Consider the following 13185-nt stretch of genomic DNA (forward strand, 5'->3'; position numbering starts at 1 on the left):
TTCCATAGTTCTACGCCAGTACTGTATGATTACGGTAGCTTTCAAAGGTAACAACTGAAGAAGGGTTATCTTTGAAAACTAATCAAACCGTACATGAGGGAAAAATAATGTGCTTATAATTTCATTTTCACATCCATACATTTTATTTTCTATGCAAAAACGTAGGTGGAAATGCTTAAGGAAATCAGTTGCCCTGGGGCAGTTTTCAAAGGGAAAGCATACACCCACAAAGCCCACAACATTTAGCCCCTCCCCTCCCCTTTTTACAATACCGCGCAAGAGGTTCTTAGCGCCAGCTGGTGCACTGAATGCTATGCACTGCTCCAATGCTCATATGAACTCTATGACCGTCGGGGCAGCGCAGAGCATTCAGAATGCCAGCCGGCACTAAAAACCTCTTGCATGGTTTTGTAAGAGGGGGGGGGGGTTAATTTGCACCATTTATTTTTAGTAACAGTTACCAAAGGTGTTTGTTTGAGATGGAAAAATCGATGGCTCACATTTTTTTCTTCCAAAACATACAGACTATGACAGCAGCTCAGGACTTCAGGGTCCATCTTCTCTGTCCATTTCCCTTTTCTTTCTTGCAATAGCAAGAATGGTGAATAAAAATTAATTAATTAATCTGTTTTACCTCAATTTCCTTGGGATGAGAACAGATCCTGGGTGCTTATATCCAGGCTTTCTGAAAGTCTGATGTCTGCACTGGAAGCCTGTTCCATGCATCCTCTTCCCTTTTCTTAGGAATATATTCTTTTCTATCATGAATTTTTATTCTGCAAATTCCTTTCTACAGAAAAAACCCACATGCTTCTCCTACATTATATATATACCTCTGAGGTATCTGAATTCCCTTATCATATTCTACTCTCTGTTTTGCTAGAAGGTGAACTTTATGTTCCTTCTCTAATATTTTCCCAAAGGGACTGTGAGTCTCATTTTCAAAGCACTCAAAGTTCCATACTGTAGGTTACTATATAACTGTGTAAGTCTAAGGCCCTCTTCTATCAAACTGCAATAGCAGTTTTTAGCGTGGGGAGCTGCGCTGAATGGCCCGTGCTATTCCAGATGCTCATTGAGTTCCTATGAACGTCGGGAGCAGCACGGTCCATTCAGTGCGGCTCCCCAAACAAAAACTGCTATCGCAGTTTGATAGAAGAGGGCCTAAGTGCTTTGAAAATACACCTCTATAAGTATTACCTCATGCACTCTCACACTTCAACAATGTGAAGAACATTGTCCACCAGGTCAATCCCCTAAACCAGTGGTCCCCTAACCCTGTCCTGGAGGACCACTAGCATGGAGCAAATCTGCATTCCTATCATCTTCATTATATGCAAATCTCTTTCATGTATATTCATTAGGGCTATCCTGAAAACCCAACTGGCTAGTGGTCCTCCAGGCCAGGTTTGGGAACCACTGCCCTAAACCCACATCTAGTGGGAAATGAGCAGAGGAAAACATCTTGTGCTTCTAATCAGGGAAAGTTACAAAATGGTAAGGACTAGACCAGGGGTGGGCAACTCCGGTCCTCGAGGGCCGGAATCCAGTCGGGTTTTCAGGATTTCCCCAATGAATATACATTGAAAGAAGTGCATGCAAATAGATCAAGTTTCAAGTTTCAAGTTTTATTTATATTTGATTAATCGCTTAATTAAAAATATATCTAAGCGAAGTACAGTGTATGAATAGACATAATACTAAAATAGTAGGTAACATGAAATATTATAAAATTAACAAATTTATACTAAAATTTACTAATATAGTAATTGATATAAAATATTATAAAAAATTAACTATTTATACATTAAGTAATAATATAAGTAAAAAAAAAAAGGATAAAAGTTATAAAGTAAAAGTTCAATTGAAAATTTTTCTTAATTATTATATAATAGGCTAAAAGTTTATAAATGATGTAAAAAAAATAGTTACATGTAAGAGGAGCTCATAATTAATTCTAAAACTAAACGTTAAAAGCATCCTTGAATAAAAAGCATTTTAAATTCTTTTTAAAGTCGTTTAAGTTATTTATTTCTCTTAAATGTAAAGGTAAAGAGTTCCAAAGTTGAGGCGCTGATACTGAGAACATATCTTGACGGCGGGTTCCAATCATTTTCAAAGAGGGGATAGTTAAAAGTTTATGGTTATTTGAACATAAAGGACGTAAGGTATTGTATGGAATGAGTAGTTTATTTATAAATTGAGGTTCATTAGTGTCGAGAGTTTTAAATGTTAATAATAGGATTTTATAAGTAATCCGATGATTAATGGGGAGCCAGTGTGATTTAATCAAAAAGGGAGTAACATGATCGTATTTTTTTCCTTTATGAATAAGCTTAACGGCAGTGTTTTGTATAATTTGTAAATGTTTTTTTTCTTTTAGTGTAATATTTAACAGAAGAGAATTACAATAATCAAGTTTAGAGATAACCAAAGAATGTAGTAAGATATTTAGCGATTTTGGTTCTAAAAATTTTGAGATTGACCGGATTAGGCGTAGATCTCATGCATATTCATTGGAGAAATTCTGAAAACCCGACTGGATTCTGGCCCTCGAGGACTGGAGTTGCCAACCCCTGGACTTGACTGTCTTGAGCACCATTCATTATTTGTTTGTTTAGAATAGATTTAACTCAAGCCTTTTTCAATAGTGGCTAAAGGTGAGTTACATTCAGGTATTCTTGGTATTTCCTTGTTCCTGGCATGCTTACAATGTAGGTACATACCTGGGACTATGGAGGGCTAAGGGACTTGATCAAGATCACAAGGCTGCTCTTCCACTCCACTATTGTGATTAGTACCTGAACAGAAGGTTAATGCAATACCCCTTCATAAATAGATATCAATTGATATGAATACAAACTAAAATCTTCCTGGCTTTACCTTCCAATAAGATCAGAGAGCACTACAAAGTTGAACAGCATTACATACTCTATGCCAGTTATAAACATTTTAGAGGTTTATTTAAATCGCAATCTATCACTCAAGGTTCAAATTCATGCACTAGTTAGAAAAACTAATTTTGATCCTTCCTCATTTACACTACTAGTACAATCTTTGATTCTGAGTTCCCTGGATTATTGTAACATCATTTATCTAGCCTCCAGTAAAAAGGATATTAAAAGGTTGCAAATCATATAGAACATGGCTGTTCGGTTGATTTTCAACTTGAAAAAATTTGATCATGTACTTCCCAAAAGGTGGAGAGGATAAGAATATTGAACAATTATTGACTGTATACATGTGTAAAATTGAGGAGTGGATGGGAGAATAAGGTCTGAAACTAAACGTAGACAAAACCGAAATAATGTTTGTAGGAAAGCCAGATTACCAGTGGCCTACAGAGGTGAAAGTTATTGATGATGTTCTCTTGGTACATGAGTCTTTGACCATTTTAGGTGTAAGGCTTGATTCTGGCCTAACAATGAAGCTGAAAGTAACTAAGACCATTCAAGCATGCTTTGCACAAATGCAATTGTTATACCGATTAAAACCAATGTTAGCACCATATGATTTTTGAACTGTTGTTCAGGCTATGATTTTGTCGAGACTTGATTACTGCAATGTCCTGTACCTTGGAATAACAAAAGCAAGATGCAGGGCATTGCAGGTTATACAAAATGCAGCAGCACGATTGATAATGGGATTATCTAAATTTGATCATATTTCACCACATCTCCACACATTGCATTGGCTTCCAGTCGCTTTCAGAGAACAGTATAAAGCAGTGATTGATTTGCCATCAATTCTTGTATGGAAACATTCCAGAATTGTTTAAGAATAATATACTTAGCTATATACCAAAAAGATCTTTGCGTTCTGAGAATTTAGCTTTACTGATGACGTCTGTGAAGCCAAGACTCGTCGTGACTGGTAAAATTATTTTCTGTTGTGCAGGCGCCTCAAACCCTGCCCACAGGTGGGGACTGAGGCGCCTGGGCCAACCAGAATTGGCCCAGTAGCCTTAGGCCGCTCCTGTGGGTACGAGGGGGTGTCGGGGGTGGGGGGGTTGCGGGGTCAACGGAGGGGTGTTGCGGGTCGGCGGGTGGGGAGAGGTGTTCAGCGGGCCGATCGGGGGTTCAGGAGTTCGGGGGGGTCATGGGGGGGCTGCATCAGAGTAGGAGGGCCTGGGATCCCTCCTGCCCAGGTCTTATTGGGGGTGGGGGATAGGGGGGGTTGCATGGGCAAGAGGGCTTGGGCTCCCTCCTGCCCGGATCGTTGGGAGGAGGGTCACTGGGGCAGGAGGGTTTGGGCTCCCTCCTGCTCCAATGTTGTCGGGGGGGTCGCGGCTCACCGGGGCAGGAGGGCTTGTGCTCCCTTCTGCCCGGATCGATGTCGGAGGTGGGGGGGGGGGGTGGATTCTGTAACCGGTGTTGTTTTTGACAGACACCGGTTACAAATCCAGCTTTTAGGCGAAGGACTGGCTCCTCCTTCGCCTAAAAACTCTTGTGTTGGGTGTTTGGGACTTAGGCTTTTTTTGGTTGATTATAATGTTGTTATTGTACACGTAGTGGTGGTCTAGACGTTTAAACAGCTGAACGTAGAGGCAGGCCATTATTTTTAAAAAACCTCCTTTTGGACGTTTTTCTTGATAATGGACATTTTCCTTGCTTCTACTTTCTACGTTTAGGGCCTTAGGCCAAAATAGGACTTAGACATTTTTTTTTTATTATGCCCCTCCACGTATGTAAATTATGTAAACCGTTTAGTTTTAAACGGTATATACATTTTTAAAATAAATAAATAAATTCTATCAGAAACTACAATGACTCCCAGTAGAAGCAAGAATATTATTCAAGTTAGGTTGTACCTGTTACAAGACATTGTTTGGCCTTTTACCTGATTATCCCCCTCTGAAGCTCACAGAATTCCTATGAACGTAGAGAATGACACGGGGAAAAAATCTGTCCCCGTCACCGCCCCTTCCCCGTCCCACCATCCTCTGCACCGCCCCGTCACCGCCACTGCCATCCCATTCACCGCCCCGTCACCGTCACCACAGCATGCATAAAAGCCTCAAACATGTATGATTTTATATACTTATCATTATTAACGTATTCCCATGGGTTACATACTGAACATGTGCTGGATTCCTCCATTCTTGCAGCACATGTTCAGGAATAGGATTCAGTAACCCATGGGAATAGACACAGCACACTACTACACTAATACTCAGATTAAAAAAAAAAAAAAGAACCAGCTCCCAGCTCAGCCAGACTCCTGTCTCCAACCAGTCAAAGAATCCTACTCAGATTTAAAAAAAAAAAAAAAGAACCAGCTCCCAACTCAGCCAGACTCCTGTCTCCAACCAGTCAAAGAATCCCACTCAGATAAAAAAAAAAAAAAAAAGAACCAGCTCCCAGCTCAGCCAGACTCCCGTCTCCAACCGGTCAAAGAATCCCCCCCCCCACTCACCCACACCCCCACCCCTGCCGCCGCCAACCCTGGGCAGGCAAATAGTAGGAAAGTGTGCACCTTACCTCTACTTGTAGCGCCAAAGTTTTCAATGAAATTTCAGCTCCTCCAAGTCTGCAGCAGTGACTCTTCTCCAATCCAGGCAGCGGCTCCAAAAAAAATCCTGGGCTTGCCTCTCAGCTCCGAAATCCCCCGATTTCCAATCGCTACTGCAACCCATTAAATATCATGTATGGCAGTAGCGATTGGTCCCCTTCTTGAGCAGGAAAGAACTGACTAATGAGGAGCCAGAATATTGAAGGGGGCGGAGTCAGGCAACGTGCAAGTCAGGTGGAGAGAGACGAGTTGGAGTAGACCACATGGCCGACAAGCATGGCCGCCGGAAAAAAATCAGACACCCGTCCCGAAGTGAACCAAACACACGGTGAAGACCCGGTAAATCGCGGTATGTAGAAGGGGATACATTTGCCTGCGGGGACAAATCTTTTCACCGTTTTTGCGGGCGGTGAAAACTTTTGTCCCCGTGTCTGCAGCGATTTGGCTATGGAGTCTCCATAGCCCGCAGCCACGCTGCGGTTCCCCGCGGGGATCACTCCCCGTGTCATTCTCTATATGAGAGTTTAAGATGTTACTATGTGGCCTGCGCTAAAACTGCTTTCATGGTTTTCTAAAAGGGGGGAGGGGTATATTATTGGTCACTTAAAATTTACTGACAGAAAACATTTTTCTCATCATTTTAGATTATTTACATTTCCTACTGTAAAAGGTTGCATATACAAAAGATTTTTCCATAGATAAACCCTTTTCTCTCCTGATAACAAACTTCAACTCCTATCTTTCCTTTAGAAAAATGCTAAAGACCTACTTATTTGACAAATTCTTCTGAATGTGATTATAATACACTGTGCTTATACAGTCTCTTGATTGTTGTTAACCGCATCGAACTGAGAGGTTACTTCGTTATATAAGTGAATTTGTTATGTTATGCTAAGCTTACATCTGCCCCCCCCCCGGTTAGCGGTTTAACGTGCGTAATAGCGTGCGCTAAACTGCTGGACGCATTAGCCGCTACCGCCTCCTCTTGAGCAGGCGGTAGTTTATCGGCTAGCGTGGGGGTTAGCGCGTGATTAAAAGTTGTGCGCGCTAAAGCCGCTAACGCGGCTTCGTATAAGGAGCCCTTAGATTTTGGCAAGTTGCTATAAGCACTCATGTGAGATAACAGGCATCCAAAATATGCCCTTCTCATGATAGCATCCAAATGAATGGAGTTAGAGCAGAAGAGTGAGCACTGGGGAAGCCAGGCTTCAAATCTCACTTCTCCACCTGATCTCAGACAACTTGTAAAACTCTCCATTGCCTCAGGCAGAAACTTAAAGTACAAGTCCTCTAGGGCAGAGAAATAACTCCAGACCACTTCTACTTCAAGAAGCAGGTGAAAGCTTGGCTCTTCATCCAACCTTTAATACATAGGGTGATATACTGTGCACTTATTCTGCACCAGGACCAGCTTGCCACACACACTAACTAAATCGGTCCCTTATATCTTGTTTGACGGTATAAACAACTTGCCCCCCTATCTGTTTATTCCAACACACACTGAACCACCCATCTTGTCCCCATCTATAGGATAAGCTGTATTACAGAAAAGCATTAGCATCATGTGTTATTTGAATGTTCTGATTTGTGTTTATTAGATGCATCATAAGTATTATGTCTCTCTTTTAGTGTATATTATAACTCTTATTTGAGTTTCAGTGCTGTTAATAAGTATATTTTTGAAACTGTTTCATGGCAGTCCTATTACCGTATTTTCTCGCATATAACGCGCGCGTTATATGTGGTTTTTACAAACCGCGCATACTCTTGCGCGTTATACGCGTGAGCGCGTTGTACAAAATTTTTTTTACATAGTTCCCCCCCCCCCCCGATGCCCGATTCATCACCCGGAAGGAGCGCCCGCACTCCCACCCCGAAGGACCGCTCGCACCCCCACCTGAAGGACCGCTCGCACCCCCACAGCCTCCCCCCCTCCCCCATGGAGAAGCTGTCTACCTTGTTTCCGGATGCCAGCCCAGCTGCTTCCTCTGCCGGCGGTCCTGCCCCTTCTCAGAGCCCTGTGCTGCGCTGCTTCCTCTTCAGGCGGTCCCGCCCTTTCTCTGATGTCAGAGAAAGGGCGGGACCGCCAGAAGAAAAAGCAGCACAGCAGGGCTCAGAGAAGGGGCGGGACTGCCGGCAGAGGAAACAGCTGGGCTCGCTGGCATCCGGAAACAAGGTAGACAGCTTCTCCATGGGGGAGGGGGGGGAGGCTGTGGGGGTGCGAGCGGTTCTTCGAGTGGGGGTGCGAGCGGTCCTTCGGGATGGGGGTGCGAGCGGTCCTGCGGGGGGGGGTGAATCGGACGTCGGGGAGGGGGGCATCAGGCTTTCAGGGTAGGGACAGGACTTCAAGGAGGAAAGGAGAGTCGGGGTGGGCGAAAACAGAGTCAGGGTCTCCAGAGGAGAGTCGGGGCGGGCGAAAGAAGAGTCGGGCAGCATGCGCGGTATACGGGTGTGCGCGGTATATAAAAATTTATGTACATAAATATGTGTTTTTTGCGCGCTATACCCGTGTGCACGTTTTACACGGGTGAGCGTTATCTATGTGAAAATACGGTAATAAGTTTCAATTTACTGATTTTGACTTTACACTTCGCCCTCCGTATTCGCGGTTTCAGCATTCGCGGTTTCGATTATTCGCGGTTTTTAGCTTGCTGGCTCCTCCTCCTCAAATTACATCAGCTTGCATAGAGATATCGCTGATTCCAAGCATTTACAGAAAAAAAAAATCGCCGATTCTCAGCACTTTCTTCACCGTGTTTTGCCTCTTTTTCAGGAACAGGCCAGGTCTCCCACCATGTTATTCGCAGTTTCGCCATATTCACGATGGTTTTTAATAGAAAACAGCGAATAACATATGAAAAAGTTCTTCGCGTTTTTTCTGTATTCACGGGTCTGTTAATCCCCTAATGCAGCGAATACAGAGGGAAAAGTGTACTTCGTTCATTGTATTTATGTCTTTATTTAGTGTTTTTTACTACCGTTATGGTGTTAACAAAATTGTAAGTTTTATGTTGAATTATACCTGCTGTACACCACCTTGGGTGAATCTCTTCATAAAGGCAGTTAAATTCCAATAAATAAATACCTACTGTGCCTGTAATGTAACTCACCTTGAATTTGGGCTTGGACAGGAGAGTAGTTACCATAAATGCAAATATCCAGCAGTGTAGGGTTACCAGATCTCCGGATTTCCCTGGACATGTCCCTCCTTTTGAGAACATGGCCGGGTTTCTGGATGGCTTTTCAAAATCCAGCACTTTGTCAGGGTTTTGAAAAGCCTTTTCAAATCGCGTCAGGCAGGGAGGAAGTCCGTGCACGTAAGGACTTCTTCCCTGCCCTATGAGAGCAGGAAGTGGGGGGCGGTTCTAGAGTGGGGATGGGTAGAAATGGGCAGGCCTGGGGGCTGGTCTAGAGGTCCGGATTTTCTGATTGGAAAATCTGGCAACCCTACAGCAGTGAGACCAAAAGGCCAGAGACTGAGGAGTTATGACAGGAAAAGCTAATGACAGGACACAGGACGTCTCTCGGGGAAAACTGAAATAGTTTCTGTCCCTCCCATTTGGTGATAACAGCTCTAACACAGTGCTCTAGCAAAGTATCCCCCTCTTCTCTCTCTCTCTCGCCCTGTCCAGATGACATGGGGCTTTGGAAGCACCAGCTGAGCGATGCTCCTTCATGGTATGTCATCAAGTATGGCCACACATGTTATACACTCCAAAAACTAGACATGGACACAGCTACAGAGACAAGCAAGTACATCTACAGACACTAGACATAGCAATACACTCACTTGATATAGTAGGGCACTTTGTTTGGCGAAATAGCTCTTTCCCAGGGGACTTGGACTGAGGCTGTAGGAAGAGAGACAAAATGTCACCCTTGTCTTACAAGTAACCTGAATCTTTAGGGGGCAATTCTATAACTGGGCTCCTAAACTGTGTGTGACAGAGTACTGTACAATATACCCACATGGTAGGAGTCTATTCTATGGAACCTAGGTGTCTAGGTTCTATTATGGAATACTAGTATAACCAGTATAGGCATATCTCATATCTAGGCACCCATACGTATGCCAGGAACATATGTAACTTATAATATTCTGTATGATACATGCATAAGTGGGGGCCCTGCCTATGTTCTGCCCTTCTTGCAAATATGTGCTCTATAAGTTAAGTATGCAGTTGCAGAATACTACTTAGGTAGAAATTTGCAATTACACAAGGGTATGTGCAAATATGTATGCAAATGTCATTATTCTAAACATTTATGCATGTAATTCAAGTGTAAATATGAGCAGCTAGTTTATAAAACTGCCCTTTTAACATGCTACCAAAATGCAAGTATGAATGAAGAGATTCACATGAAATCAGGGCTTGCTGTTCTGAGGTTCTGGATGGTCAGCGGAGAAAAGTCATATACAAGACAAGCCCCTTTTGCTCTTACCACATTCTTTGTCTCTTTCCTGTTTTGATAGTATCCTTCAATTACTGTAGCTGGATTTAAAAGAGGTTTGGACAAATTCCTCGAAGTAGAGTCCATAAACCATTATTAAAGTAAACCTGGGGAAAGCTACTGCTTATCCCCGGGGGTAAACAGCATGGAATCTGGCCACTTTTGGGGATTCTGCTAGGGACTTATGACCTGAATGGGCCACTGTTAGAAACAGGATACTGAGTTAGATGGATCTTTGGTCTAATCTAGTATGGCAACTCTTATGGTCTTATGTTTTCTTCTATATCCCGAGTAGATGGAAACCAACACATAATACGGAAGAACGGGTATAAAAACAGATTTAAAAAAATCTTACATCAAAAGAGCAGCAAAGAAAATTCAAGTCTTCCTGTCGTATTAGCATTGCCTTCAAAACATAAGGAAAGCACACTTCTATAGAACTGATAAAGCCAAGCATATATAAAAGGGAACGCCCCAATAGCGAGAGAGTGCCGGAGACCAGTCAGTTCCTTCTTGAAAGACCTGACAGGAGTAAGCTTACCAGAGGCTTCTACCATTTATCTACTATTGTATATACTGTACTAGAATAGATTGTTAAACATACACACAGTTTTATGATACGTTATATAAGTGTGAGATAGCTAAAGTGTGAAAAAGCCAGTAAGTGCCAGTTAGTGCTATGAATAAAATGCTTACATAAAAGGTTGCTGAACATTTGTAATCTAAGGGAAATGACAGCCAGAAGAAGACAACATATGGACAAGTTCCAGAAAATCTGGAGTGCTTACTAGACTATAAATGGTATATAAATACTATAAATAAATGGGCAGGAATGAAGGTTTTGGGACTGGAACATAGAATAAGATTTGAAATGTTTTGATAGTTTTGAACAAGGCTTCACTGTTTATATGGGAAGGGGAGGGTGAAAAGTTTGTACATGTAAAGCCATTTGTAAAGGAGTTGGGGGTGTTTCTTGTTCTTGATGTAAGATGAAAATTCAAATTCAAATTCAAATTTTTTTAAAGGTATTTATTATTTATCACAAGTATTGGATGAAACTGGGAAGATTAAGAGTTTTCCTTACCTTTCTATTGTAGTGGGAAGGGGTCCTGGATCATTATATAAGTATATGCAATTGGTAAATTATATTAATAAATTGAAGAGATTGAATTTTTCTTGTGGAGTTCATGACAGAATTATTTCTTTTTTTAATCAATGTGATGATGTGCCTATTTCAGTTTCTTTATTACACAAGTGGTGGCGGAATATATTACCTACCCGTACATATGATAAAATTCTACAAAATTGGAATGAGGAGTTGGGAATTCAGATTTCTCTTCTTGATTTTACTCAATCTATTAATAGACTATCAAAGATTATAAAAGGGTATGTTTGGAGAGAATGTACTTATAGAATTTTGCATAGGGCTTATTTTTCCCAAATTCAAGCTTTTCATGCGAATTTAATAGATACTCCAATTTGTATTAAATGTAATAAAGATCCTGGCACATTATCTCATGCTTTTTGGTTGTGTCCTTTGATCAACTCATTTTGGTCTGCCATCCTATTATTTTTGGGTTCTTTATGGGGTAATTCGATAGTGGGTTGTCCTAGGGGAATAATTTTTGGTAAAGCATCAGCTTGTGGGGTTTTTGGCCAACTAAAATTTCTTTTATTTCAGAAAGCCTATAAATGTATTATGCAATTTTGGTTGCAGAAAGAATCTCCAAGTTTTTGGCATTGGAGGAATCAATTACATCGCTTATTTTTATTTGAGAGTTGGGAGGTTCGAGGTTCGCCTAAAAAAAACTCAGCTTTTTATGGACGTTTGGGATCCTTATATTCAGAATCTTTCACCAAAAATACGAAGTTTGGTTATCAATGATTTATTATGAAAATTAGGTTTAATAATTACATTCCAGTTATTTATTTTAATTCTTTATTTTTGTCAACTTTCATCCAGGGTGAGGGATTTCATTTAGGGGAAGATAGTGGGTAGGGGATGGAATTAAGGGGGTGTAGATAAGATTGAATTAATTCATATGGAAATTAAATTTGAAAGAATGATTTAAATTTGAATGAAATATTATTGTAATTCTTATTGTATTGAATGTATTTTTGTATTATCCTATTGTACTGATTATTTGATTCTTTCAATAAAAATTGTTATACATAAAAAAGTGGAGTACAGCCTCATTGACTAAAGAGGAAATGTCACCTTTTCCCATGGAAATGAATGTTGTGTGCTGCAGCATACTGTATACAAAATGGGAGTCTCTGTTCTTAAGTCACTCCTCCAGATCCATGCTAACTACTGTAGTATTCCAGTGAATTACTACCAAACATTTCTGCTGTGAGTCATGGTGGACCAGAGAGTGATATACCATGCGATGCAAAGGATAGTTTTGTATTTATCTCAGGGTAATCCTTGAAGGGAACTGGTGTTTCTATACTGCTGTACTAGTTTGAGTGCTGAAAAACCATGCTTACATACTGGAAAGAAAGTGCTGGGATCCAGGTCCAAAGTCCCGGTGGGCATCCTGCAGCTGCTTTTGATGTTCATTAATGGAGGCCTGGAGGATGAGAAGGTAAGACATGAGACTCTAACGCGCAGCATGTTTTCATAATACAGCTTCTACCCTAACCCCCCAAAAATTGTAGTGATCCTATCTATGATTTTTGACATGCACATTACCTCACAATTATATGAACCTTCAAATATGCCTAATCCCTTCAGAACATGAGTCCTACTCTCCCAAACTCAATAGAACAGTTGTTCGTAAACCTTTCCTGGGGGACCTCCAGCCAGTCAGGTTTCACGATATCCCTAATGAATATGCATGAGTTAGATGTGCCTATAAAGTAGGTACTAGGCATCTTGAAAACCCAACTGGCTGGGGGGTTTACCATGACAGATTTAAGAATCACTGCAATAGAATATTACACAGTCCTCTAACTCTGAAAACAGAATCCCTCTCTCACATCTAAAATACTCACCCTCCACTCTTATTATATCTTCAATGTTTTGCCACACCATTTACCCAGCTCAAGCATTCTCTTCCTTTATTGAAATTTGGTTCTCTTTACACCTGCTCTTGAAACCCTAACCTTCCTGAATAACCACCACTGATGAAGAGAGCATCTGTTAATATAGCTTCCACCATTTAAAATTTCAGAAAACAAAGAAGAGGTTATGTCAGCATCAAGTGAATTGCTCTAAAC

General features: G+C 41.3%; 1 protein-coding gene across 2 annotated transcripts in view; it reads right to left on the bottom strand.

Moving 5' to 3' along the window:
- DRP2 (dystrophin related protein 2) overlaps nucleotides 1-13185 on the bottom strand; it is a 105861-nt gene that overhangs the window by 61486 nt on the left and 31190 nt on the right. For both annotated transcript variants that reach the window (XM_033943948.1, XM_033943949.1), the window contains 2 exons: nucleotides 12458-12536; nucleotides 9302-9362 (listed from right to left, as the gene is read on the bottom strand). In XM_033943948.1, the coding sequence (XP_033799839.1) occupies nucleotides 9302-9362; nucleotides 12458-12536 (140 nt within the window). The remainder of the gene's footprint in view (nucleotides 1-9301; nucleotides 9363-12457; nucleotides 12537-13185) is intronic.

The sequence above is a fragment of the Geotrypetes seraphini genome, chromosome 5, assembly GCF_902459505.1.
Source record: "Geotrypetes seraphini chromosome 5, aGeoSer1.1, whole genome shotgun sequence".
Taxonomy (NCBI): Eukaryota; Metazoa; Chordata; class Amphibia; order Gymnophiona; family Dermophiidae; genus Geotrypetes; species Geotrypetes seraphini.